The sequence below is a fragment of the Schistocerca nitens genome, chromosome 2 (genome assembly GCF_023898315.1).
Source record: "Schistocerca nitens isolate TAMUIC-IGC-003100 chromosome 2, iqSchNite1.1, whole genome shotgun sequence".
NCBI lineage: Eukaryota > Metazoa > Arthropoda > Insecta > Orthoptera > Acrididae > Schistocerca > Schistocerca nitens.
In genome coordinates, this window is record NC_064615.1 from 1,192,029,489 (window position 1) to 1,192,054,955 (window position 25,467).

Genomic DNA, 25,467 nt, shown 5'->3' on the forward strand with positions numbered 1-25,467 from the left:
GCCGTGATGACCCACGTCAGTATCGGTGTGGCACCCGGCTGACAGTGGCCCGTATGTTGTTGAGCTGTCCTCCTTTGGCTGCCCTGCGACGGACTCTTAAATTGCCGGACTCGTTGCCATTAATTTTAGCTGACAATGCCTCATCGGCTAATTTAGTGTTACGTGTTTTACATGATGGTGGGTTTTATCATTCTATATAAGTCGTAGCACACGTCCTTTGTCCCTTTATGTTCCCTGCTCTAATACTTTTAGGTTGGATGTTTTAGTGTGTTGCAGAGTGGCTGGCTTTTCCTTTTTATTCTTGTGGTCGGCCAGCCACAGTCATCTGCTCTCTTGTTTTTATTCCTTCTACCTGTTTCTTGCATCTCTCTATGGTTGTTTTTTCAATTTTGTCCATTTTAGTGTTTGTTGCCCTTCTGTCATTCTTGTGGTTTCTCCCTTCTTCCAGCTTTGTTTTGTGTATCTCATTTGTTTTACTCCCACCCTTGTGGAATAATTTTAATCAGAATGAGGGACCAATGACCTAGCAGTTTGGTCTCCCCCCCCCCCCCCCCTCTTTTAAACCAACCAATCAACCGGTAATGACTTTCCCCTCGGTTGTTGCCAGTAGATGGTTCTCCTTTTCTGTATGCTGAGTGAATTAATACATCTTCCCATTCTTCTGGGTCTGCTCTTCTTTCCAAAATCTTGACAATCAGATTACATAGTTTTCCCAGTATTAGTAGATCCCTCCGTTTCCAGACATTGTCGGGTACTGAATCACCGCCAACTGCTTCATACCTTTTTAGTTTCAGTAAACTTTGTTTCACTTCTTGTAGAGAGGGTTCCTCAACTAGTATTACAGCAGTTTGATACTCTGTGTTACTGATGTTTCAGTTCATGGGAGCTGTTATTTAGTAGTGTGTCAAATTAGCATTTCCGTCTGGTCTTTTCAGAGAAATCGTCCTATCTTTCCAAATAAAGCACCACAAATTAGAATAATAGCTGAGCTTCATCTTCTCTTTCCAGCAGTTGTACTGTAGGCGTATAACAAAGGGACTCTTTGAATTCGCCACTCTGTGTAGCTGTTCTTCTGGAACACTATACTCAGATGTTCAAGTTCTTTGTTGAGACTTTCACTGTCAAAGAGGGTGAAGCACTATGTATGAATGTTTTGAGCTCCCTGGGCATCTATGTTAGATCGCGGCAGCTGCCTGTATGGAGATATAAACCAGTGTGTGTCATCTTCTGATACCTGGTGTGGTCCAAGCCCAGGACACCAAGAATGTGGAGCACTGCATCCACTTTGACTTCCATGGTAAAACTGATAGTCTGGTGTAGGGAATTGAAAATGTTTGAAGTGGTCATTCAACTTGTCTCTTCCACATGATCATATGACAAAGGTTTTGCGAACATACTGTTACACTGGATGGCATGCATGGTATCCTCCTTGAAATATATACTTTACATGTCAGTAATAACTGGGGAGGGTGGATTTCTCAAGGTAACCACTTTCATATGCTCATAGTTCCCACCATCATAAAGTAAGTATGTCAGTGTCAAGACATGCCTAGAAAGGTTTGCTGTGTCTGTGTCAAATTTGTGGCCAATAAGATTCAAGGAATCTTTGCAAAGGCACAAAGGTGAAATAGGAATAACTTTGAAGCTGACAGTGATGTCAGTATCCTTAAGTATAAGTTGTTAAAGTGTCCAACAAAATGCACAGAGTTGCATATATTACATGAATGCTTCCTCATGTAAGGGCTAAGGAAATCCTTCAAGTATTTAGTGAGAGTAATATCAGGGCACCAATGATGCTAACAGTGATGTTTAAAGGCACCCCATCTTTGTGTACCTTTGGACGTCCTTAAAGTCACAAGCTGGAGAATCACATAACATACCTCTTCAAGGAGGAGATATATCGCAACATGAAAGGATTTATGGAAATGAATGCTCCAAACCAGCTGCAATAAGGTAATACTTTTTTTGTCTGCAATACTTTATATGACAGCTTATTGCCATTATAATTTGACCTGTGAAATAATATTGGCAAGATTAAAAAATGGAAAATCCAGGATGGAATGTAACAATATTAAAAACTTTGTGTTCTGCCTTTCGGCAGCTCTTGTCAAGGGGGAAGCCTCGTCAGAGAGGTCCACTGCACGAGCGTCTAGGGAAGTGATTCCAGTGGTGGTTTCCCGTTGAATCGAACCTGGGCCCCTCGGCACAACAGACCGCCGCACTGACCACTCGGCTATCAGGGAGGACTAACAATATTATGAAAAGAAAATTTGCCACTCACCGTATAGCAGTGATGCTGATTCGCAGATAGTTACAACAAAAAGACTGTCACAGTATAAGCTTTCAGAAAACGAGGCCTTTGTCAAAAATAGATGTGTGTGTCTGTTGTCTACTTTTGACAAAGGCATATATTGTGATAGTGAAATGGTAAATATTAACAAACAAAGAATCTGTACAGAGAACCATATATTGTGCCCAAATTTAAAGCTAGGAGACTCGAGTGGATTGAACACACACTTAAAGCTCCAGAATCAAGGAAAAGCTGTCAAGTACGTACAGAATATTCTTGAGGAAGAAATCTTCTTGGAAGACCGAGCCTGTGCAACTTCAATAACATCAGAGAAGATATGACAATCTTACATATGATGAAGTGGAAAATTCAATGTCAGGATAGAACTACCTGCAAAACATTATGACATCAGTAGTGAATATTGACAATAATAATGATAATAATAATAATAATAATAATAATAATAATACCATGCACATTCACTCCAAGAAAACCTGGGAATCCAGATCACCTTAAAATGAATGAAATTTCTGATTTTCAAAGTATTAGAATTGGATAAAAAAGTAAGTAAAAGCTACCACATGTAATGGGAAACTAGAGTTAACAATAATACACTGCTAAATAACATACACAACGTGAAGCCTGAGGAATACTTGTTACACAGCAAGAGGATTTGCTCCATCTGTGCTTTGGAATAATAGTGCCATTTTGTATCATCTGGCACAGCATTTTGATATACCTAGCTGCCTCATAGCTCCCCAACATGTGTTCTCTTTTTATACTTTTCAAGTTTCATTGTTTGCTATTACAACACATTCCTAGCTGGAGCTCTGCCCACTCTTGTTCCCATTACCCAAGAATAGGTGTTCACAAACTGGGTTTTCAGAACAGTTTTTAATTTTATAATATTTGAGTAGAGAATCCTTAGTTTTTCATATTTGTGAGGTTCATATTCTGTTCGGGCCATTTAAAGAAGCAAACAGGTTGAGATAGAATAATCCTCAAATCGTCTGCTGCACGTGGGAGTTCTCAGTGTTTTAATACTGGCCTGTTTTTTTATTTCCACAGGACAACTGACGGCAGAGTGTCGCGGCCCCACGGGTGCGTCCGTACCTGTCGCCGTAGAGCAGTCTCAGGGCACGAGAGTTCACCTGTTGCTGACCCCGAGGGTTCCCGGAGATCATGTGCTGTATTTACGCTTTGGCGGAGCCCCCCTTCAACGCTCACCCGTACCGGCCACAGCTGACGGTCCCAGTGGGATGAGTGGGCCTGTGAGGGTAGTGCTCACAGGAAAGGGGTTGGCGGGAGCCAGGTGTGGAGAGGAGGCCGAGTTCACGATCGACGGTTCGCAAGCTGGTCCAGGTGAGATAATCTGTCTGTCCGTTGCGGTGCTCTCTGTCCGACTGATGCTGTGTTGAGACCGGTACACTACGTCTCCTATTCTGCTTACCTGTCTGTATATAGGCTATTATTATGATGGATATGCCACTCCCGAAGGTAATTTAAAGCTGCTGCCGGTTCCCGTTGGGAAGGAATTCCAGTACCCTCTCTGTCCGCATCTAGTGTGTATTGCACAATTAAATGTGACCTTATTTTTCGAAGTGTCTGTGCGTCATATAACAGAGGCGGAACTTGAGAACTGGCCCAGTAATGACCTGCGCGGAGGTGGAAAACTGACAAAAATCCGTATCGAAACTGTCCGGGACAGTGGCATCTGTCATCGGTCGACCCAGAGCTGGCACGACTTCGTGTGTCACGGAAGTAGAAAATTTGACGTGCTCGGCTAACCGGTTGGGTTAGGTGAGATAATGACCGATGCAAAAGATAGACAAATGTGGAAAAAAAATCAGAGAAAATTCTATCGACTGCCGAGTACAGACTTTATACTCTGGCACACACCGTCGTAACACGATAATACTGTGCTGCCTAAATCGGTAAAATGTCGAGGTACTGATTGAGTACGTGAGCAGACTGTTACTAAACAGATCTTTGTGCATTTATGTAAAGAATTAGAGTAGAATCTGGGAGTAACTCTAGTATTACCATGCTTCTGCAGTGCCTTACCAGAGTAGACTTCTCCGAACTTTTATTTGATTTTTCTCAGGAACGGCTATTTTGTAATCCGCAAAGTGCACATTATAACAAAGTCAAAGCATAAGCAAAGAGTTAATTTTCCCCGTAAAACATACTGAGGCTGTGTACATACCCCTAGAGATAAGCAGATGTGAGTCAGTCAGTGTTTTAACGCTCTGCCATTAATGACGTGATTACAGCCAGATCAGGAGCTGGAATCGGACAAGGACGGGGTGGGAAATAGCTGTGGCCTCTTTGAGGGAACCTGTCTTGTGTGTCTTTCTGGATTTCATGTTTTTGTGTTTGTTAGACTTGTTTTTTGTCACAGCAGTTCCACAAATTTAAGATCCTATATCTTTTGTTATTGACCGTATACCAATTATTTGTGTTTGAAGAAACGGTAATTTGGTCGACTATTCCTTCACAATATATAAGTAGTGTGACTCTGTTCCTTGCAGTATATAACTAAAGAATTTTCTATTAAAATGAACTATGTGTGCTATTTATTGTGCAGATAATAAAATTGAAGGATAACAAACAAACTGTTGCCCCAAAATTAAAAGGCACCAGTGAAACAAGAATGATACGAGGACTTTCTAACTCTGTACTTCATTGCAACATAATTTTTAGGCACTGCAAAAGTGAAAAGAAATTCATCACGCAGGTGAAGAGCGGTTGTTAGAAATAAGGATTGCTACAGAAATGTTAATTTGATACTGCACATGGACATTGGAAGTGAACAAACAGTTTTTCAAAATCTAATCACTGTTTTATGACTATGCTATGGCACACCAAATGTCTACTCTCATGGTGCGAATGTTAGAGGCCTTCCCTGACCGTGTCTTCGGATTTCGCCTTCTCTGTGAATATACCGTACTCACCACAGAGTACAGTCTTCAATGGGGCAGAGCAGATGAGTCAGATGAGAAATTTCTCGTGTGCTCTGATTCCCTAAGTGCCCACCGATATTGTAACGACATAACCAGCCATGGGTTAACTCGTAAACAAAGACCTGAGCGAACTGCTTTAGATTGAAGCATAGTCTCATATCTCTCCCATGCTTGTGGGTGTGATTGGGAGATGGGGATACACTAATCATAGCCTGCACCTAAAAATAGGAGAGGGAAGCAAAGATTAGCTGAGCACCTTGCAGAAAGTGTAAGGAGAGCTACAAGACCACAATACAAAATCCCTGTTATTACTGGAATCAATGGAGCACATTTTTTAGGTCAGTCAGAGACTGTTGAAAGACACGAGGACAATACAAGACCATTATACAGTTAATAGTTTCCAGAAAAATAAAATTAATATGTTTCATCAGAACATTAGAGGGTTGAAAAACAGATTATTGTATGCCCATAAGATATGGAAAATTTTGAAGTGATAGATGTTCTTTCCCTCTCTGAACACCATGTAACTGGAGGAATGGAGAAGTTAAATATCAAGGAAGATAGACTTGCATCATTTTCATATAGAGTTAACATGGAAAAATGAAGAGTTGTAGCATATGTAAAAGTTACACATAAAGTCAAAAATGTTGAAACAAATAGCTTTTGTGTTGATCAGAAACTAGAAGCATGTTCTTCTTAATTGTTGTTGCAAAATATTTCTCTGATAAATGTAATAGTGTACAGATTCCCCTCTCACAAACTTCCAGCTATTTATGAGAAGTCTAGATGCATTATTGAGCTACCTGTCAGATAAGAAGAAACAGTAGAAACAACAAGTTGACTGTTACCAGTCACCGTTTTATTTATTTCCACAATGCGTTTCAAAGGTTTAAATATTCATCATCGGGTGATACGTGTGATGTGTTACGACAGCGAAAGGAGCCTGTGACCACTGGAGACAGTGCCACAAGTTCCTCCAAAAAATCGTATCACAACACACACATAAATGTCATACTAACTAATGTAAATCCACCCGATGATGAAGGTTTAAACCTTTGAAACACATCGTGGAAATAAATAAAACGGTGACTGGTAACAGTAAACTTGTTGTTTCATTTAATGTCAATAACAGTCATGGTAAAGCCTAAGCTAAAATGTTCACATTTAAAGAAATAGTAGTTTGTGGAGATTTCGAGGTAGATTTCTTAAAAGATATGGACAGGAAAAATGCACTAGAATTATTATTTGGGTGTTCCAATCAGATTTCAGTTGTCAATTTTCCGATGTGTGTGCAGCAAAATAACGGAACTCAGACTGATAACATTTTTATTGACAGTGCTCAGGCTGAATTCATTAATGTGTACCCAACTGCTTATGGGCTATCTGATCATGATGCACAATTAAAGGACATAAACAGTATAGCACCTTACAACCACAGGGCAGGATCATACAATACAAGGAGGCTTATTAATGAGAACAGGGCAGAATGTTTTAAAAGTGAGCTAAAAGGGGTGGTATGGGGTGAGGTAGGAAGAGCTATTAATGTCAAATTCAATTTATTGCATAGTACATTCATGTCAATATTTGACAGTTGCTTTCCTAAAAAAAATTATACAGAAGATCCATTTAAAAAAAGAAGAAGAAGAAGAAGAAAGGAAATAAAGAAACACGTGGACTGTGGATAACTAAAGGAATTAAAATCTCATGTAAGAGGAGGAGGGAAATTTTTGTAAAGGCCAGAGTAAGTTAAGATCCAGCATTACTTGCATACTACAAAAAATACTGTAGTTTTTTTAAGAAAAGTCATTAAAATGTATAGAAGTTTGCATGTCACAATAGAAATAAATAATGCAGATAATAAGATTAAAACTATACGGGACGTTATTGAATGGGAGACAGGACAGTCATTCAATGTAAAAGGTATGATACAAACGTAAACTAAATGGCAATGTCATGACTCATATTCACAACCTGCAAGTACCTTTAACTATCACTTTCTGATTGTAGCAGCAAGCATAGGATTAAATGGTTCACGTGACGAAGCAAAAGAACATATTAAAAATGTCATTCCATATAAACTTTAAGCATGAAGTACCACCAACATCGTACACTGAAATTATTAAGTGATAAAATTTCTGAAAAGCAAAAGCTCATATGGTGGTGGTGGAATTTCAAACAGAATTCTGAGAAGTTGGCCCAGCTCATAAGTAATGTCCTTAGTGATATATGCAATGCATCATTGGCATAGGGAATTTTTTCAGTTAGGTTAAAATACACAATTATTAATCTACTTCATAAGAATGGTGGCAACACAGACTTACACAATTATCATCCATTTTCCTACATCTTTTTCCAAAATTTTCCGAAAAGTAATGTACCCAGCAGCAGTCACACATTTAACTGGACACAGTTTACTTAGCATATCACAGTCTGGATCCCAGAAGGGCAGCTTGACAAGAAAGTTACTTGTACGAGAATGCTATTTGTACATTCACTCATCAGTTAGTACAAGCATTAAATCACAATGTGCTATTTTTTATGATCTTTCCAAGATGTTTGATTGTGTAGATCATGATGCTCTTATAGAAAAATCAAGCTTTATGGAATTGATGGTTTTACACACAGGTGGTTTGAATCATAACTAACAAACAGACTGCAAAAAATTGTGTAGAATAATTGACACAGTGTTTGAAAGGTAGAAAATTTTAGTGATGGGGGAGGGGGAGGAGGAAGCAAAATCATAAAGAGAGTTCCACAGGTTTCAATTTTGGGTCCACTCCTATTCCATATGTACTGAAACCCCACATTTACACTTTTCAAGGGATGGGAAATAACGTTTTAAGCTGTAAAAGTTACGTATAGGATCCCCACTTGCACGTTATGTATGATACATGTACATAACAGGCATCAAAGGACTTGCGAGGGACTTGTTTATTATCTAGTGAAGCTTTATTATCTAATAAAATTTGCTGATGTAACTGGAACTGATAACTGTCTGGGAAATAGGAACGTTTGACTCAATTTTATATGTCACAATCGTTGTCTTTGAAAGTGTGCAGTTGTCATTCATTATTTAAATAATGAACTACTGCACTAGTTACGTACTTTTTCATGCTTAGAATGATGCGTTTCGAGAATTTTTTCTCGTCAAGTGCAGATATGTGAATAAGTATTTTGTGTGGTGTTTGAATATGTGTTATTCTGCGTCTCTTGCACTGTGATTGTCTTTCTGAGGTTATCAAAACACACACTCACACTATCACTCAAATTGAAACTTCCTGGCAGTTTAAAACTGTGTGCTGGACCGAGACTCTAACTCGGGACCTTTGCCTTTCATGGGCAAGTGCTATACCAACGGAGCTACCCAAGCAAGACTCACGACCTGTCGTCACAGCTTCAATTCTGCCAGTACCTCGTCTCCTACTCTCCAAACTTCACAGAAGCTCTTCTGCTAACCTTTCAGAACCAGCATTCCTGGAAGAAAGGATATTGTGGAGACATGGCTTAGGCACAGCCTGGGGGATGTTTCCAGAATGAAAATTTCTCATTCTGGTATCACTTAGATTGTTTGTGTAACATCACAAAAGATACATACATAAATACCGCACTTGACAACGAGAACAAATTCTAGAAACACGTTTTGCTCATCTTGAATAAAATACGCAACCGACACTATGTTTAAACTAAAAACATGTGAGCAACACAAAGTGAGTGACAGTGTCAACTAGTGCTCCAAGTGGCCATACACCGAAACATGCTACATATGGTTTGACTTAGGTGTCACAATGATCACAACAATCACGAAACTGCATTTGCGCAGTAGATGCAATTTGAAAATGCTTATGATTGGTCATGATACCTTCGTTCGAACGAATCTAGTTATGCCCATCAGCCACCACGCCAAGTAGAGCTTGGCAGTGATGGGAGATTCAGCACAAATTGTTCCAACTGTTCCACATTTACTGGTTCAAATCCGCTGAGGAGAGTGCTCTGGTGTCAAGAAACTTAACCACATAATACTTGTAAACACTACTGGATGCCCCCCTGTGGGTCCAGGGGTTAGAATAGGCCCGAGGTATTCCTGACTGTCGTACGAGGCGACTAAAAGGAGTTTCACATGTTTTGGCCTTTATGTGATGGTCCCCTGTAGGGTTTGACATCAATTCTTCAAAATTTTCCTGAAGAGCGAGCCAGTTGGGGAAGGACACCTTGCAAGGTGCATCGTGTCCATCGTGCATTGAGATCGTTAGCCCACTTTCTCGTCGTCGCATTGTAGTCCTGCTCATTCTCCATCTCTTGGGCGAGGCTACCATTCTGGTTGCATTTTCCACAATGCACTATGCAGTGTCGATTTCTGCGTCGACGATGACCATGGATGTCTTTGCACCTGATATCCAGCACGGTAGCCAGTCCCTTGTGGTGGGGCCGCCACGTACCCTGTTGGTTGTAGCCCCTGACCACACCGGAATCGCTCTGCCGATGCCTGTGCCGTGAACTCCCCACGTATGCCAAGGGGTAGATGCCCATCCCTCTGGATCATTGGGACTCCTGGCAATGGCTACCCTGCCAGGTGGCCTTTGCTGCGGCTGAGTGGCGCCCGTGGAGAGGGCCCCTGGTCGGAGTGGGTGGCATCAGGCGGATGACACGCGATGAAGTATAGTCCATCATCTCTTGCTGGTGGTGAAACGCCAGCAGTCTCTAAGCAATCACGAGCTCAACTCAACGCACAGACATTGTTGTTGTTGTTGTTGTTGTTGTGGTCTTCAGTCCTGAGACTGGTTTGATGCAGCTCTCCATGCTACTCTATCCTGTGCAAGCTTCTTCATCTCCCAATATGTACTGCAGCCTACATCCTTCTGAATCTGCTTAGTGTATTCATCTCTTGGTCTCCCTCTACAATTTTTACCCTCCACGCTGCCCTCCAGTACTAAACTGGTGATCCCTTGATGCCTCACAACATGTCCTACCAACCGATCCCTTCTTCTAGTCAAGTTGTGTCACAAACTTCTCTTCTCCCAAATCCTATTCAGTACTTCCTCATTAATTATGTGATCTACCCATCTAATCTTCAGCATTCTTCTGTAGCACCACATTTCAAAAGCTTCTATTCTCTTCTTGTCTAAACTATTTATTGTCCATGTTTCACTTCCATACATGGCTACACTCCATACAAATACTTTCAGAAATGACTTCCTGACACTTGAATCTATACTCGATGTTAACAAATTTCTGTTCTTCAGAAACGCTTTCCTTGCCATTGCCAGTCTACATTTTATATCCTCTCTATTTCGACCATCATCAGTTATTTTGCTCCACAAATAGCAAAACTCCTTTACTTCTTTAAGTGTCTCATTTCCCAATCTAATTCCCTCAGCATCACCCGACTTAATTCGACTACATTCGATTATCCTCATTTTGTTTTCGTTGATGTTCATCTTCAAGACACTGTCCATTCCGTTCAACTGCTCTTCCAAGTCCTTTGCTGTCTCTCACAGAATTACAATGTCGTTGGCGAACCTTAAAGTTTTTATTTCTTCTCCATGGATTTTAATACCTACTCCGAATTTTTCTTTTTGTTTCTTTTACTGCTTGCTCAATATACAGATTGAACAACATCGGGTCCCCCTGCGGGTTCGGGGGTTAGAATAGGCCCGCGGTATTCCTGCCTATCGAAGAGGCGACTAAAAGGAGTCTCAAACTTTTCGGCCTTAATGTGATGGTCCCCTAAGGGGTTTGACCACTAGATTTCAAAATTTTCTGTTAGTGCGTACCATTTGGGGAAGGGCGCCTTACTTGGTGCATTCTATATCCATCTTGCCCTAAGATCTGGCACAACCGATATTGTCATGGAGTTGGCCTTACACCGAGCATCCGGCCACGTCAGCTGCAGTGTGTTCCGGGTAGCATACATGCCCTCCATTATGCACTTCCATCTTCGCACTCATGACACATATGGATATTTGACACCCGACATCCAGCACAGTACCCAGTCCATTGTGGTGGGGTCGTCATGTACCCTCTTGGTGGTAGCCCCCTGACTACACAGGGATCGCACTGCTGGTGCCTGAGCTGCTACCTCCCCACGTATGCCGAGGAGTAGATGCCTATCCCTCTGGGGCAGGTGGTCTTTGCTGCGGCTGGGTGGCGCCCGTGGGGAGAGCCCCTGGTCGGAGTGGATGGCATCAGGGCGGATGACCCACAATGAAGCGTGGTACATCATCTCTCGCTGGTGGGCCTTCACCAGCAGTCTCTAAGCGATCGAGGTCTAACCTCAACGGCAAGCAATACAATCAAAGATCATTTCCCTCCCTAGCCACTCCATGGGAGGGACGCATGGCTAAAGACAGCAGTGGAGATTATTCACCCCAGTACCTTGTCTGTACGCGGGTTGATGGTGAATCTTTTGTGCCAACCAAGCCTCAGTTTTTTGTGGAGCATTTAGAGGACAAGTTCGGGGAGGTGGAGGGCTTGTCCAAAATGCGCTCTGGGTCAGTTCTCATCAAAACAGCTTCCTCTGCCCAGTCACGGAGGTTGCTCGCTTGTGACAAGTTGTGGGATGTTTCAGTTAGCATCACGCCCCATAAGAGTCTCAACATGGTCCAGGGTATTATATTCCACAGGGATCTTCTTCTGCAGTCTGACGATGAACTATGCGCCAACCTAGAACGATGAGGTGTTCACTTCGTCCGGCGCGTCCAAGGGGTCCGAGGGATAATCAGGTAGCCACCGGTGCCTTCATCTTGGCCTTTGAGGGTGATGTCTTACCCGAAAAGGTTAAGGTGATGGTTTACCGTTGTGATGTGAAGCCATATATCCCTCCTCCGATGCGGTGTTTTGAATGCTGGAAGTTCGGCACATGTCATCTCACTGTACTTCCAGCATCACGTGTCGGGATTGTGGACGTCCTTCGCATCCCAATACTCCATGTGCCCCGCCTCCTATCTGTGTTAACAGCGGAGAACACCATTCCCCCTGCTCGCCGGACTGTAGGATATTGCAGAAAGAAAGGAAGATAATGGAATATAAGACCCTGGACCGCCTGACCTACCCCGAGGCTAGGCGGAAATATGAGTGGCTCCATCCTGTGGCAATGACGTCAACTGACGCTGCTGCTGCCACGACGGTTCTCCCATCATCACAAATCGGCTCTAAGATCAGCCAGAATCCACCAGCCCCCTTGCTTGTGGGGGGCACTACACAACCTGTTGCTCCTGCTCCATCTACTTCAGGAGCAACACTCCCCCAACACTCGGGGACATCAGTTCCCCCTTCCCAGCCAGAGAAGCGTAAGAATTCTTCGGCTACTCTCGCAAGGAAGGGGTCCCTTGGGGACCTCCCTTCGCAAGTTCCGACCAGCGGCACAGCAGACACCCGCAAGTGGCTCAAACAACCACCAGTCCCTGGTCGTAGGGCCTCACGGTCGTCGTCCGTCCCTGAGACTGACCCTGTGGAGCCCTCCAAGCCTGAACCACTGAAGGCACAACGAGAGAAACAGAAACAGAAGCAGAAGAAAGTCCCCAAGAATACCGACATTGTGGTGGCACCCGTCCCACCGCTTCCTACAAGCTCTGCGTCTGAGGATGAGGTGGAGATTCTGGCGTCCGCTGAGGCCCTCGATCTTGCCGGTCCCTCAGACGCCATGGATAGTGCTAGCACTGGTGCTCAATTGGAGGCAGCAGGTGACCCAGCGGCGTAATCTGCCTTCCAAGTCCCGTCACGCATTTCTCAGACATGGCCAATACCATCCTCCAGTGGAACTGCGGCGGTTTATTCTACCATCTAGCTGAGCTCCGACAACTTATCAGCCTTCACCCTTTCTTCTGCAATGCTATTCAGGAAACTTGGTTTCCGGCAATGCGAACCCCCGTCCTCCGTGGCTATCGGGGTTATTATAAGAACCGGGCAGCTTATGAAAGAGTGTCTGGTGGCATCTGCATATATGTCCTTAACTCTCTTCACAGCGAGTCTGTACCTCTACAAACAGCTTTAGAGGCTGTCGCTGTTCGGGTGTGGACGCCACAGGCTGTTACTGTCTGCAGTATTTACCTTCCACCGGATGGTGTTGTCGCGCAGCATGTCCTGGCTGCTCTGATAGCCCAATTGCCGCCACCTTTCTTGTTACTGGGCGACTTAAGTGCCCATAACCCTCTGTGGGGTGGGTCAGTGGCGACAGGTCGAGGCGCCACCATTGAGCATTTATTGGCACAGCTCGATCTCTCACTTTTAAATGATGGTTCCTTCACACACTTCGGCGTGGCGCATGGCACGTACTCCGCCGTCGACCTTTCGATCTGCAGCCCTAGCCTCTTACCGTCTGTTCAATGGAGAGTGCATGACGAACCTGTGTGGTAGTGACCACATTCCGATCTTTCTGTCACTGCCACAGCATCAGTCTTCTCTGCGCCGTTGCAGGTGGGCTATGAATAAGGCTGACTGGGACTTGTTTTCCTCCAGTGCCGCTATTGAGCCTCTCTCTAGTGATGACATTGATGCGGTGGTTCAATCGGTCACCACCGGCATCGTTACTGCCGCCGAATCTGCCATTCCCCATTCTTCTGGGTCCCCTCGGCGGCGTACTGTGCCTTGGTGGTCGCCTGAGATCACTGCAGCGTTGAAAGATCGCCGGTGGGCGCTCCTGCATCACAAGCGACATCCCTGCATTGAACACCTCATCACCTTCAAACGGCTGCGTGCGTGGGCCCGCCGCCTTATCCGCCAAAGCAAGCAGGAGTGCTGGGAGCGGTATGTGTCCACCATTGACCTCCATGTCTCTCCATCGCAGGTCTGGGCCAAGATCCGATGTCTCTACGGCTATTGGACCCATCAGCATCCCTGCGCTCTCACTGAATGGAGCAGTTTGTACAGACTCTGATGAAATTGCAAACAGCTTGGCAGAGCATTTTGCTCTTAGTTCTGCTTCTTCCAATTACCCACTGGCCTTCCGCTCCATTAAAGAGCGGATGGAACGTTGGAGCCTTTCTTTTCGCACCCACCATTCTGAATCCTACAATGCTCCATTCAGTGAGTGGGAATTTCACAGTGCCCTTGCCGCTTGCCCTGATACTGCTCCTGGGCCAGACCGCATCCACTGTCAGATGCTGAAACACCTTTCAGTGGACTGCAAGCGACGCCTCCTCGACCTTTACAACCGTCTCTGGGTCGAGGGTGAGTTTCCGTCACAATGGTGGGACAGCATTGTCATCCCCGTTTTGAAACCAGGCAAGAGTCCTTTGGAGGTGGACAGCTACCGCCCCATTAGCCTTACCAACGTTCTTTGCAAGCTTCTCGAATGGATGGTGAGCCGGCGCTTGAATTGGGTGCTGGAGTCTCGGGGCCTTCTGGCTCCATCTCAGGGTGGGTTCCATAAAGGCCGCTCCGCCACCGACAATCTGGTGAGTCTGGAGTCGGCCATCCATACTGCTTTTGCCCGCCATCAGCACCTGGTCGCTGTCTTTTTCGACATGCGGAAGGCATACGATATGACATGGCATCATCACATACTTTCTACGCTTCATGGATGGGGTCTTCGGGGCCCTCTGCCGATCTTTATCCGAAATTTTCTGTCGTATCGTACCTTCCGCATGCAAGTCGTGGCCTCTCATAGTTCCTCCCGAGTCCAAGAGAACGGGGTACCCCAGGGATCTGTCCTCAGTGTCTGTCTGTTTTTAATCGCAATAAACGGGCTCTCTGCAGCGGTGGGAAATTCTGTCTCCGCTTCCCTGTATGCTGACGACTTCTGCCTTTACTACAGCTCTACTGGCATTGCAGCTGTTGAACGTCAGCTACAGGGCGCTATCCGCAAGGCACAGTCTTGGGCTGTAGCGCATGGTTTTCAGTTTTCGGTTGCCAAGACCTGCATTATGCATTTCTGTCGGTGCCGAACAGTCCATCCTGAGCCGCGGCTTTATCTTGCCGACGAACTCCTTGCTGTGGTGGAGACCCACAGGTTTTTGGGTGCGGTTTTTGATGCCCGGCTGACTTGGCTGCCTCACATTCGGCAACTTAAACAGGCGTGTTGGCGGCATCTAAATGCTCTGAGATGCTTGAGCCACACCCGCTGGGGCGCCGACCGATCTACCCTGTTACGGCTCTACCAGGCGTTAATCCAGTCTCGTCTGGATTATGGGAGCCTGGCTTATGGCTCAGCATCCCCATCTGCGCTGCGGGTACTGGACCCAATCCTACACAGCGGCATACGCCTTGCCGCTGGTGCTTTCCAGACCAGCCCAGTGGACAGCATACTTGCGGAGGCAGGTGTCCCTCCATTGCGTTTCAGGTGCCAAAATTTATTGGCCACTTATGCTGCCCATGTTTTTAGCTTGCCCGGGCATCCAAACTGTCATCTCCTGTTCCCGCGATCGGTTGTCCATCTGCCAGAACGTCGGCCCCGGTCAGGTTGTACGATCGCGGTCCGCGTCCGAGAGCTTCTCTCCGGGCTTGGGGCTTTACCTCTTCCGCCTCCTTTTCGGGCACCTCTGCGTACACCCCCATGGTATGTGCCCCGCCCTCGCCTTCAGCTGGAATTGGCACAGGGCCCAAAGGACTCAGTCCCTCCGGAGGCCTTCCGCCGCCGCTTTCTTTCCCTCCTTGCAATGTATCAGGGCTCTGGCATTGCGAACACTGGCGGCTCGATGGCTGCTGGTCGTGTCAGTTATGCGTTTACTCTAGGGGACCATTCCGAACGATGTTCATTGCCAGCTGGCTGCAGCGTTTACACTGCTGAGCTGGTCGCCATCTTTCGTACCCTAGGGTATATCCACTCCTGCTCAGGTGAGTCCTTCGTGATCTGTAGCGATTCCCTGAGCGGTTTATGAGCTCTCGACCAGTGTTTTCCTCGTTCTCATCTGGTGATGGCTATCCATGAGTCCCTGCATACTCTTGCGCGTTGTGGCTGCTCTGTGGTCTTTGTTTGGACCCTGGGCCATATTGGGATACCCGGAAATGAAAATGTTGACCGCCTGGCGAAAGAGGCCACCAGTACACCATCTCTGGACCTTGGCCTCCCGGAGACAGATTTGCGAGCGTTCCTACGCAGCAAAATTCTGGACCTTTGGGACACTGAATGGCGCGCCCTGCCTTCACGAAACAAACTCCGGGCCATCAAGGAGGCTACCGGTGTGTGGAGCTCCTCCTTGCGGGTCTCTCGCCGGCTGCGCATTGGGCACACATGGATGACGCACAGCCACCTATTGTGGCGTGGGGACCCACATTTATGTCGCTGCGGCTCCGTTTTGACAGTGGTCCACATTTTATTGGACTGTCCACTTTTAGCTGTGCTCAGGCAGTCGTTCGCACTGCCTGACACGCTCCCTGCCCTTTTAACAGATGACTCTGCTATGGCTGACTTAATTTTACGTTTTATTCGGGCAGGGGTTTTTTATCATTTAATCTGAGTGTTCCTGTTTTATTTTATTGTTTTGTGTTGATTCTGGCCTTTGGCCTACGATTTTAAACTGATTTTTTAATGTGTTTCTAAGTGGTTGGCTTTTCCTTTTTTATTTCTATGGTCCGCCAACCACCGTCACACACTGTGTGATTTTAGTTCGTTTTGTCTGGTCTTTGTCTAAGTTTCTTTTGTTCTGTGTCGTCTGTGATCTATTCTGTTAATCGTTTTTATTCTCTATGGGTGTTCTTAGTATTTGGAAACAGGGACTGATGACCGTCGCAGTCTGGTCCCTTTAATCCCACAAACCAACCAACCAACCAACCAACAACATTGGGGAGAGGCTAGAACTCTGTCTCACTCCCTTCCCAATCACTGCTTCCCTTTCATGTCCCTCAACTCTTATAACTGCCATCTGGTTTCTGTACAAATTGTAAATAGCCTTTTGCTCCCTGTATTTTACCCATGCCACCTTCAGAATTTGAAAGAGGGTATTCCAGTCAACATTGTCAAAAGCTTTCTCTAAGTCTACAAATGCTGGAAACGTAGGTTTGCCTTTCCTTAATCTAGCTTCTAAGATAAGTCGTAGGGTCAGTATTGCCTCACGTGTTCCCATATTTCTACGGAATGTAAACTGATCTTCCCCGAGGCCGGCTTCTACCAGTTTTTCCATTCGTCTGTAAAGAATTCGTGTTAGTATTTTGCAGCCGTGACTTATTAAACTGATAGTTCGGTAATTTTCACATCTGTCAACACCTGCTTTCTTTGGGATTGGAATTATTATATTCTTCTTGAAGTCTGAGGGTATTTCGCCTGTCTCATACATTTTGCTCACCAGATGGTAGAGTTTTGTCAGGACTGGCTCTCCCAAGGCTGTCAGTAGTTCTAATGGGATGTTGACTACTCCCGGGGCCTTGTTTCGACTTAGGTGTTTCAGTGCTCCATCAAACTCTTCACGCAGAGTCATATCTCCCATTTCATCTTCATCTACATCCTCTTCCATTTCCATAATATTGTCCTCAAGTACATCGCCCTTGTATAGACCCTCTATATACTCCATCCACTTTTCTGCTTTTCCTTCTTTGCTTAGAACTGGGTTTCCATCTGAGCTCTTGATATTCATACAAGTGGCTCTCTTTTCTCCCAAGGTCTCTCTATTTTTCCTTACCCCTAGTGAGATAAGCCTCTACATCCTTACATTTGTCCGCTAGCCATGCCTGCTTAGGCATTTTGCACTTCCTGTCGATCTCTACTAGCCCTCGTCTTTTTACCTGCTTGATACTATGCCGCCTTCACTACTTCATCCCTCAAAGCCACCCATTCTTCCTCTACTGTATTTCTTTCCCCATTCTTGTCAGTTGTTCTCTTATGCTCTCCCTGAAACTCTGTACAACCTCTGGTTTAGTCAGTTTATCCAGGTCTCATCTCCTTAGATTCTCACCTTTTTGCAGTTTCTTCAGTTTTAATCTGCAGTTCATAACCAATAGATTGTGGCCAGAGTCCACATCTGCCCCTGGAAATGTCTTACAATTTAAAACCTGGTTCCTAAATCTCTGTCTTACCATTATATAATCCATCTGAAATCTGTCAGTATCTCCAGACTTCTTCCATGTATACAACCTTCTTTTATGATTCTTGAACCAAGTGTTAGCTATGATTAAGTTGTCCTCTGTGCAAAATTCCACCAGGCGGCTTCCTCTTTCATTTCTTAACCTCAATCCATATTCACCTACTCCGTTTCCTTCTCTTCCGTTTCCTACTATTGAATTCCAGTCACCCATGACTATTAAATTTTTGTCTCCCTTCACTATCTGAATAATTTCTTCTATCTCATCATACATTTCTTCAATTTCTTCGTCATCTGCAGAGCTAGTAGGCATATAGACTTGTACTACTGTCGTAGGCGTGGGCTTCGTGTCTATTTTGGCCACAACAATGCGTTCGCTGTGCTGTTTGTAGTAGCTTACCCGCATTCCTATTGCTTTATTCATTATTAAACCTACTCCTGCATTACCCCTATTTGCTTTTGTATTTATAACCCTGTATTCACCTGACCAAAAGTGTTGTTCCTCCTGCCACCGAACTTCACTAATTCCCACTATATCCAACTTTAACCTACCTGCCCAATTCGGGAAATGTATGACCCTCAAAGGCCAAGATGAAGGCATTGGTCGCCTCGCACAGAGGTACGACCCCAAATCATTCCCCTCCCTGGCTACACCATGGGAGGAACGTCAGGCTAAGGATGGCAGCGGATCTTATTCACCCCAGTACCTTGTATGTTTGTGAGCTGATAGGGAATCTTTCATGACGATGGAGCCTCAGTTTTTTGTTGAGCATTTACAGGACAAGTTCGGGGAGGTGGAGGGCTTGTCCAAAATGTGATCTTGGTCAGTCTTGATCAAAACAGCATCCTGTGCCCAGTCATGGGAGTTACTCACTTGACCAGCTGGGGGATGTTTCTGTAACCATCATGCCCCGTAAGAGCTTCAATATACTCCAGGGTATCATATTTCACAGAGACATTCTTTTGCAGTCCGACGATGAACTGCGCGCCAATTAGAGCGACGAGGTGCACATTTCATCCAGCATGTCCACCGGGGCCCGAAGTATAATGAGATTGCCACCGGTGCCTTCATCTTGGCCTTTGAGGGTGATACATTTCCCGAGAAGGTCCAGGTGATGGTCTACCGGTGTGATGTAAAGTCCTATATCCCTCCCCCAATGCGGTGCTTTAAGTGCTGGAAGTTTGGCCATGTGTCTTCCCGCTGTACTTCCAGCGTCATATGCCGAGATTTTGGACGCCCATCACATCCCAAGAGGAAATTTGAACGTCTGCATCCTGTGCTTATGACACCGTCTTATGCTGCTGCTACAACAGTTCTGGCACCATCAGCTCCGCCAACCCAGGTCACCTCTCAGAGCTGGAAGGCTACACCTGCCCCCTTGATGGTGGGGGGGCAGCTCCCTCCCTGTTGCTCCTGCACCACCTACTTCTGGAGCATCACCCCCCCCCCTCCCACCTCTCCCCACCAAGGCATCAGGGACGTCCATCCCCACTTCTAAGCTGGAGAAGCATAAGTCTTCTTCAGCTTCTCTTGCTAGGAAGGGGTCCCTTGGGTCATTCCATTCCCAGGCTTCTTCTAGTGGGAAAGACGACACTCGTCAGTGCCTGAAGAGCCCAAAAGCAGCTGGTCGTAGGGCTTCACGCTCATCCTCAGTTCCGGAGACTGAACCAGTGAAGTCCTCCCAGCCAGAGAAACCTAACGAGCAGTGAGAGAAATCCAAAAAGAAAACCCCTAAGACCAAGGAAATTGCGGTGGCACCCACACCTCTGCTACCTACCAGCTCTGCGGCTAAGGATGGGGTGGAGATTTTGGCGTCCGCTGAGGACCTAGATCTCGCCAGACCCTCAGACACAATGGATATAGACTGCTCAGCAATAAATCGATGGCAGCAGGTGACTCTGAGGCGTAAACTGCCACAAAGAATGTTCACGTCTTCCCAGTCTCACGATGTCATCCTCCAGTGGAACTGCAACAGTTTTTTCCACTGACTGGCTGAGCTACCACAACTGTTAACCTTTACACCTGCTACCTGCATTACCCTCCAGGAAACCTGGTTCCCAGCAATGCGGACCCCTGCCCTCCGTGGCTATAAGGGATATTACAGAATCCGTAGCGACTATAATCGAGTGTCAGGTGGAGTTTGCTTTTATATCCTAAACTCGGTCTGTAGTGAACATGTGCCCCTTCAAACCTCTCTTGAAGTTGTGGCTGTCAGAATGCGAATGACACAGTAAATAACTGTCTGTGAAGTATATCTTCCTCCAGATGGTGCAGTTTTAATGCCCATAACCCCTTGTGGGATGGCACTGTGCTTATTGGCCGAGGCAGAGGCGTCGAAACTTTACTGTCACAATTCGACCTGTGCCTCTTAAATACTGGGGCTCCACACATTTCAGTGTGGCTCATGGTAGTTACTCAGCCATTGATTTATCAATTTGCAGCCCAGTACTTCCCACATCTATCCACTGGAGAGCACGTGACGACCTGTGTGGCAGTGACCACTTCCCCATCTTCATGTCACTGCTGCAGCATCAGGCACATGGACGCCTACCCAGATGGGATTTGAAAAAAGTGGACTCGGGAACTTTCACCTCTGCTGTCACTGCTGAATCTCCCCCACATGGTAACATCGATGTGATGATTGAGCAGGTGACTAGCATAATTGTTTCTGTGGCAGAAAATGCGATCCCTCACTCTTTAGAGTGCCTGAGGTGTAAGACAGTCCCTTGGTGGGTCGCTGGAAGTCGCTGAAGCAATTAAGGAGCATTGGCGAGCTCTACATTGGCATAAGCAGCACCATTCCCTGGAGCTCCTCATTGCCTTTAAATGGCTCCGTGCCCATGTTCGCTACCTTATCAAACAACAGAAGGAGGAGTGTTGGGAGAGATACGTCTCCACCATTCGGTGCCACACGCCACCTTCCCAAGTCTGGGCAAAGCTCAAACGTCTGTTCGCGTACCGCGCCCCAACAGCTGACCTCGGTGTTACCATAAATGGCGAGTTATGTCCCAACGCAAATGCAACTGCCGAGCACTTTGCTGAGCACTTTGCTCGAGCCTCTGCATCAGAGAATTACCCCCCAGCCTTTCGCACACTCAGACGGCGGCTGGAAGGTGTAGTGTTTCCTTTACTCGGGTTTCTGCCGTGAAAATATAAAATAGAAAATCTGATTGGGTTTTGAATTTTGGTGGTTTCAGTTACAGATAAGGCGGACTTCGTATTATTGATTGAGATAGTGCTGTAATTTGACCATGCATGGCAGACCGGGTCGGCAACACTACAAAAAGCGACTGTACGGAAATAGCATCAGAAACTAGTGGAAATTTACCTTATAATCTTGTTAGAAACGCAGTACTAATTACAATATAGTCTTCATGGCTGTCCTCCTAATTCCCTTGTAGGACGACCCGTCTTTCACTTTTCTCCGTCTGTTGAAAACTTCTTCAAGTTGTCACTGTCATGATCAATTCACAAATTTGGCGATAACCACCTCAAATCACTATTGAAACAACCTCGCTTTGTAATATAATTTTAATTTCCACCCAAAAGCACATTCAACACAGCGCGGAAAAATACACGTCTTTCGTATCAAGACAAGAGAGAGAGAGTAGTCAATTAGCTGTTAAAAACGAAACCTACGCAAAAAAAAGAAGGATCAAAATTATTTATAAAAATTGGTCGCTGGTGCAGCGCCCTTCCGCATGCACGATCGTAAATTATATCTTTGTATTGGCGGAGGCGCGGTAGTCAAAGTACCATTACAGTGCCTCCTCTACTGACACGCTCCGCAAGCGAGCGTGGCAGTATAGAAAATTTACATACATACATACATATATATGAGAAAATAAGAAATTTACATAGTACAAAAAATATTTCTGAGCACAATGCACTTTCCATATCAGTCTTTGTATACAGTCTTTTTGGTGTGTACCTTCTTTAGGAGTCGTAACATTAATGTCTTTGAACGGCGTATTATCGTTGCTTAGCACAGCGTTTGAATTCAGTTCACATGATTCGTGTTTACAATGGTATTAATTCGAACAATAAGTGTTTCTATTATATTGCTCCAGTGTCTTTAAACGTAGTATCGGCTTGTGAGTGTGTGTGTACTGCCTGGCTCTCTTGCATGTGACTTGAAGAAAATCCAAAGTTTGTTCATTGTGTCAACACGAAATTGTGATCTCCAGCAGTCGAATTTTGGTGGCGTCCACTGGGGTATAAATGGTCAATGAGGGCACAGGAAACACCTCACTGCCTACGACAGGTGATGAGCTTGTCCTTTACACCAACCTGAAGACCTGCTGGCTTCTGCTACACCATAAACTTCACGGCATATTGACACTACGTAAATATTTATTGACCAGTGTTCCATCATGTTGGTTTCTTCTTTGCATTTTCAGTTCCATTTAGATGAATCATGTGCTACATGCACAAGTCCTTTGCAGTTCATTAACTTCTCCTTAAAATACATTTCTTGATATAATAAGTACATAAATATACAAATATTTACAATTAATCATTACATGAGATATTTACATTGTTGTCATATAGTACATATACAGAATTAAATGAAAAATATAGTAAATTTTTACGTTACATTCAATATCATTGTGCTGACATGTGAATTACATTACATTCAGGTTGAAATATACATTTTATTTGTTAGCTCATTCTTTTTCCTTTCTTTCCTTTTTTTGTTCCTTTCCTTTTCGTTACACTTGCAACATTTTAAGATAATTGTGGCAACTCGCTAGAATATTCAACTTAAAATTCTTCTTGCCTCCTGGAATAAGATTTACACATATTTCAAGCTTCAAGACAGCCCTCTGTAGGAGGGTAGGTTCATGGGATATTTGCTAACTACTTCATAAATACTAGTAAAGTTATCTCCTACAGTGGACTACACAAAATAAAATATGATACACAAAATACATGTTTACTTAATATAATGTAAAATTTCCTATAACTAATACCGTTTCTGTAATACCGTTTCTGAGTGTGGTGTCCCCACTATTGCTGTTTCTAAGAGTGGTACCCCTCTATTACCGTTTCTAAGAGTGGTGCCCCTCTAAATATCTTAGGATCCTACAACTATGTACATCACTGATGTTTTGTTTTCTCCTTATTCTCCTTTCTATTTAATGGTGCAGTAATTCAGTGCAGTAGATGAGCTTTAATTATGCCATTAGATGACTGCTAAATATGTTCTCTTAAATAATTCTTCCAATCTGAAGTGTCAAGCCTACATAACTCCAAAAATTTCATTACAAGTTCCCATTAGATTAGTGTTAAAGTGTTATAGATTTAAATCTTCTGGTATATTTTCAACAGTGGCTGCTGTAAATAATTCTTTCCACATAAATCTATACTTTCACCTTCAGTTATAAGAATATATAAGACATCACATAAGTTATTATCTCAGGCATACCAATCTTTAAATAAATAATATTCTTTCACTACTTTCATTCTGTATTCCATGAGTACATGTGATATAGCGTTCAAATCTAGTTTCTCTCCTCTCAATATATTCTCAATTACTCATAACATTCTCACCTATCCATTATTCATTCTTCACAAAATAACATATACTTATTCCTCAGCATTATATATATTTTTTCCTCTTATTAATCATCATTTACTTTTTTACTTCAACAACAACAACAACAACAATAATAATAATAATAATAATAATAATACCCTTTTCTCATCTTATATTCCATTTACCTCTCTCCATATTACTATTTGTCCTCTTATTAAACTAAAATTACATTCACTCATCTCATTCAGTCACTCACATCACTCATATCAACATTACTATTATCACATGCCTCCTAAAGAAAATAATTCTGTTCAGTTCTCTGCCTCCTCTAATGTGTATATGCCTCCTCTAATGTGTATATGCCTCAATAGCAACTCCTCTTATAACCAAATATCTTATTAGCTATTGGATGGTTCACATTGCTTTTTAGACTTACCTGCATTCATTAGATTGAAAGTATCTGTATAACTTCAATGTAGGCTCATCATAACTGTATATCATATTAATTATCTTCTTCTCATTAGCTAACATTTTACTGTATGTATTTTTTGAAATGTCTGTGTGGATGTAGACCTCTGGGTTTATGTGTTAATGGATATTCTAATGAATAACAGCCAGGGTGTGGAATATTTGCAATTCGGTATGGTCCAGAGTATAAGACCTGCCATTTCCTGTTTAAATGTTTCAGTTTTGTGTTCTTAGTAAATCTAACTCATCAACTTGAAATGTTTGTGCTTTCCTGACACCTCTGTCATATTTCTGCTTTCTTTCCTTAGCTTTGTCGCATAATGTTGTGTAAGCTTGTCTTACCTTTTCTTCTAAACTAACCGGATTTGTTGTTGCTGTAAATTTAAGTAGAGGGTCTGCCCATTCATTTCTTTCTGTTTCATCCATAATTAATTCGGTTAGTGTGTATCCAGTAGAAATGTAAGTTAAATTGTTCACTATTTGTTCAAATGGTGCTAGGTATTCTACCCATTTTGTGTGCTTCTCTGGTGTGTGTGTTCTCATAAACTGTCCAAATTCTCGAAATGTTCTTTCTACCGGGTTTCCTGCCGCATGAAATCTTGAAATTAAAATATGTTTAACATTCTGTTCTTCAATAAATGTCTTCCATTTTAAACTGGTAAAATATGCTGCATTATCCGTGATCATAACTTCAGGTTTTCCTATTCTTACAAAATAATCTGTTAATAGACATCTGGTAATAGCAGTGGTAGAAACTGAACGTAAAGCCTATAATTTTAAATACTTTGTGAAAACATCTAACACAGCAAGGATGTATTTCATTCCTCCACGTGCTTGTGGATAGGGTCCTGCAATATCTAAAGAAATTGGCTGTAATGGCCTCTTAGGTATGATTGGATGCAATTCATTCATGCTTGTGCGATTAGAATATTTGGCTTTCTGACATATGATGCATTTCGTAATATGCCTCAATACTCTTCGCCTTAAATTTGGAAAATAGCAATATTGTATAATCTTATCTGTACATTTGGTTATGCCATAGTGTCCCCAAGTTCTGTGTGTAAATAAAATAAAATCATCAACATGAGCTTCTGGTAAGCAAACACACCAATGCTGTGATTCAGGGTTTCGTCGGTGAAATAGTACTTCTTTGTGTAATGTTTAATATTTTTCAAGATGTGGGTCCGTTCCTGCATGTAATTTATTCTTTATCTGGATCCACCTGGGATCATTGTCCTGCAATATGGCTAACTTCC

The 25,467-nt window shown here is 43.9% G+C and overlaps 1 protein-coding gene across 1 annotated transcript in view; it reads left to right on the plus strand.

Annotated features, from left to right (window-relative positions):
• LOC126237535 (filamin-A) overlaps nt 1-25,467 on the plus strand; it is a 914,413-nt gene that overhangs the window by 854,043 nt on the left and 34,903 nt on the right. The window contains exon 44 of the mRNA XM_049947718.1: nt 3,359-3,652. Within this exon, the coding sequence (XP_049803675.1) occupies nt 3,359-3,652 (294 nt within the window). The remainder of the gene's footprint in view (nt 1-3,358; nt 3,653-25,467) is intronic.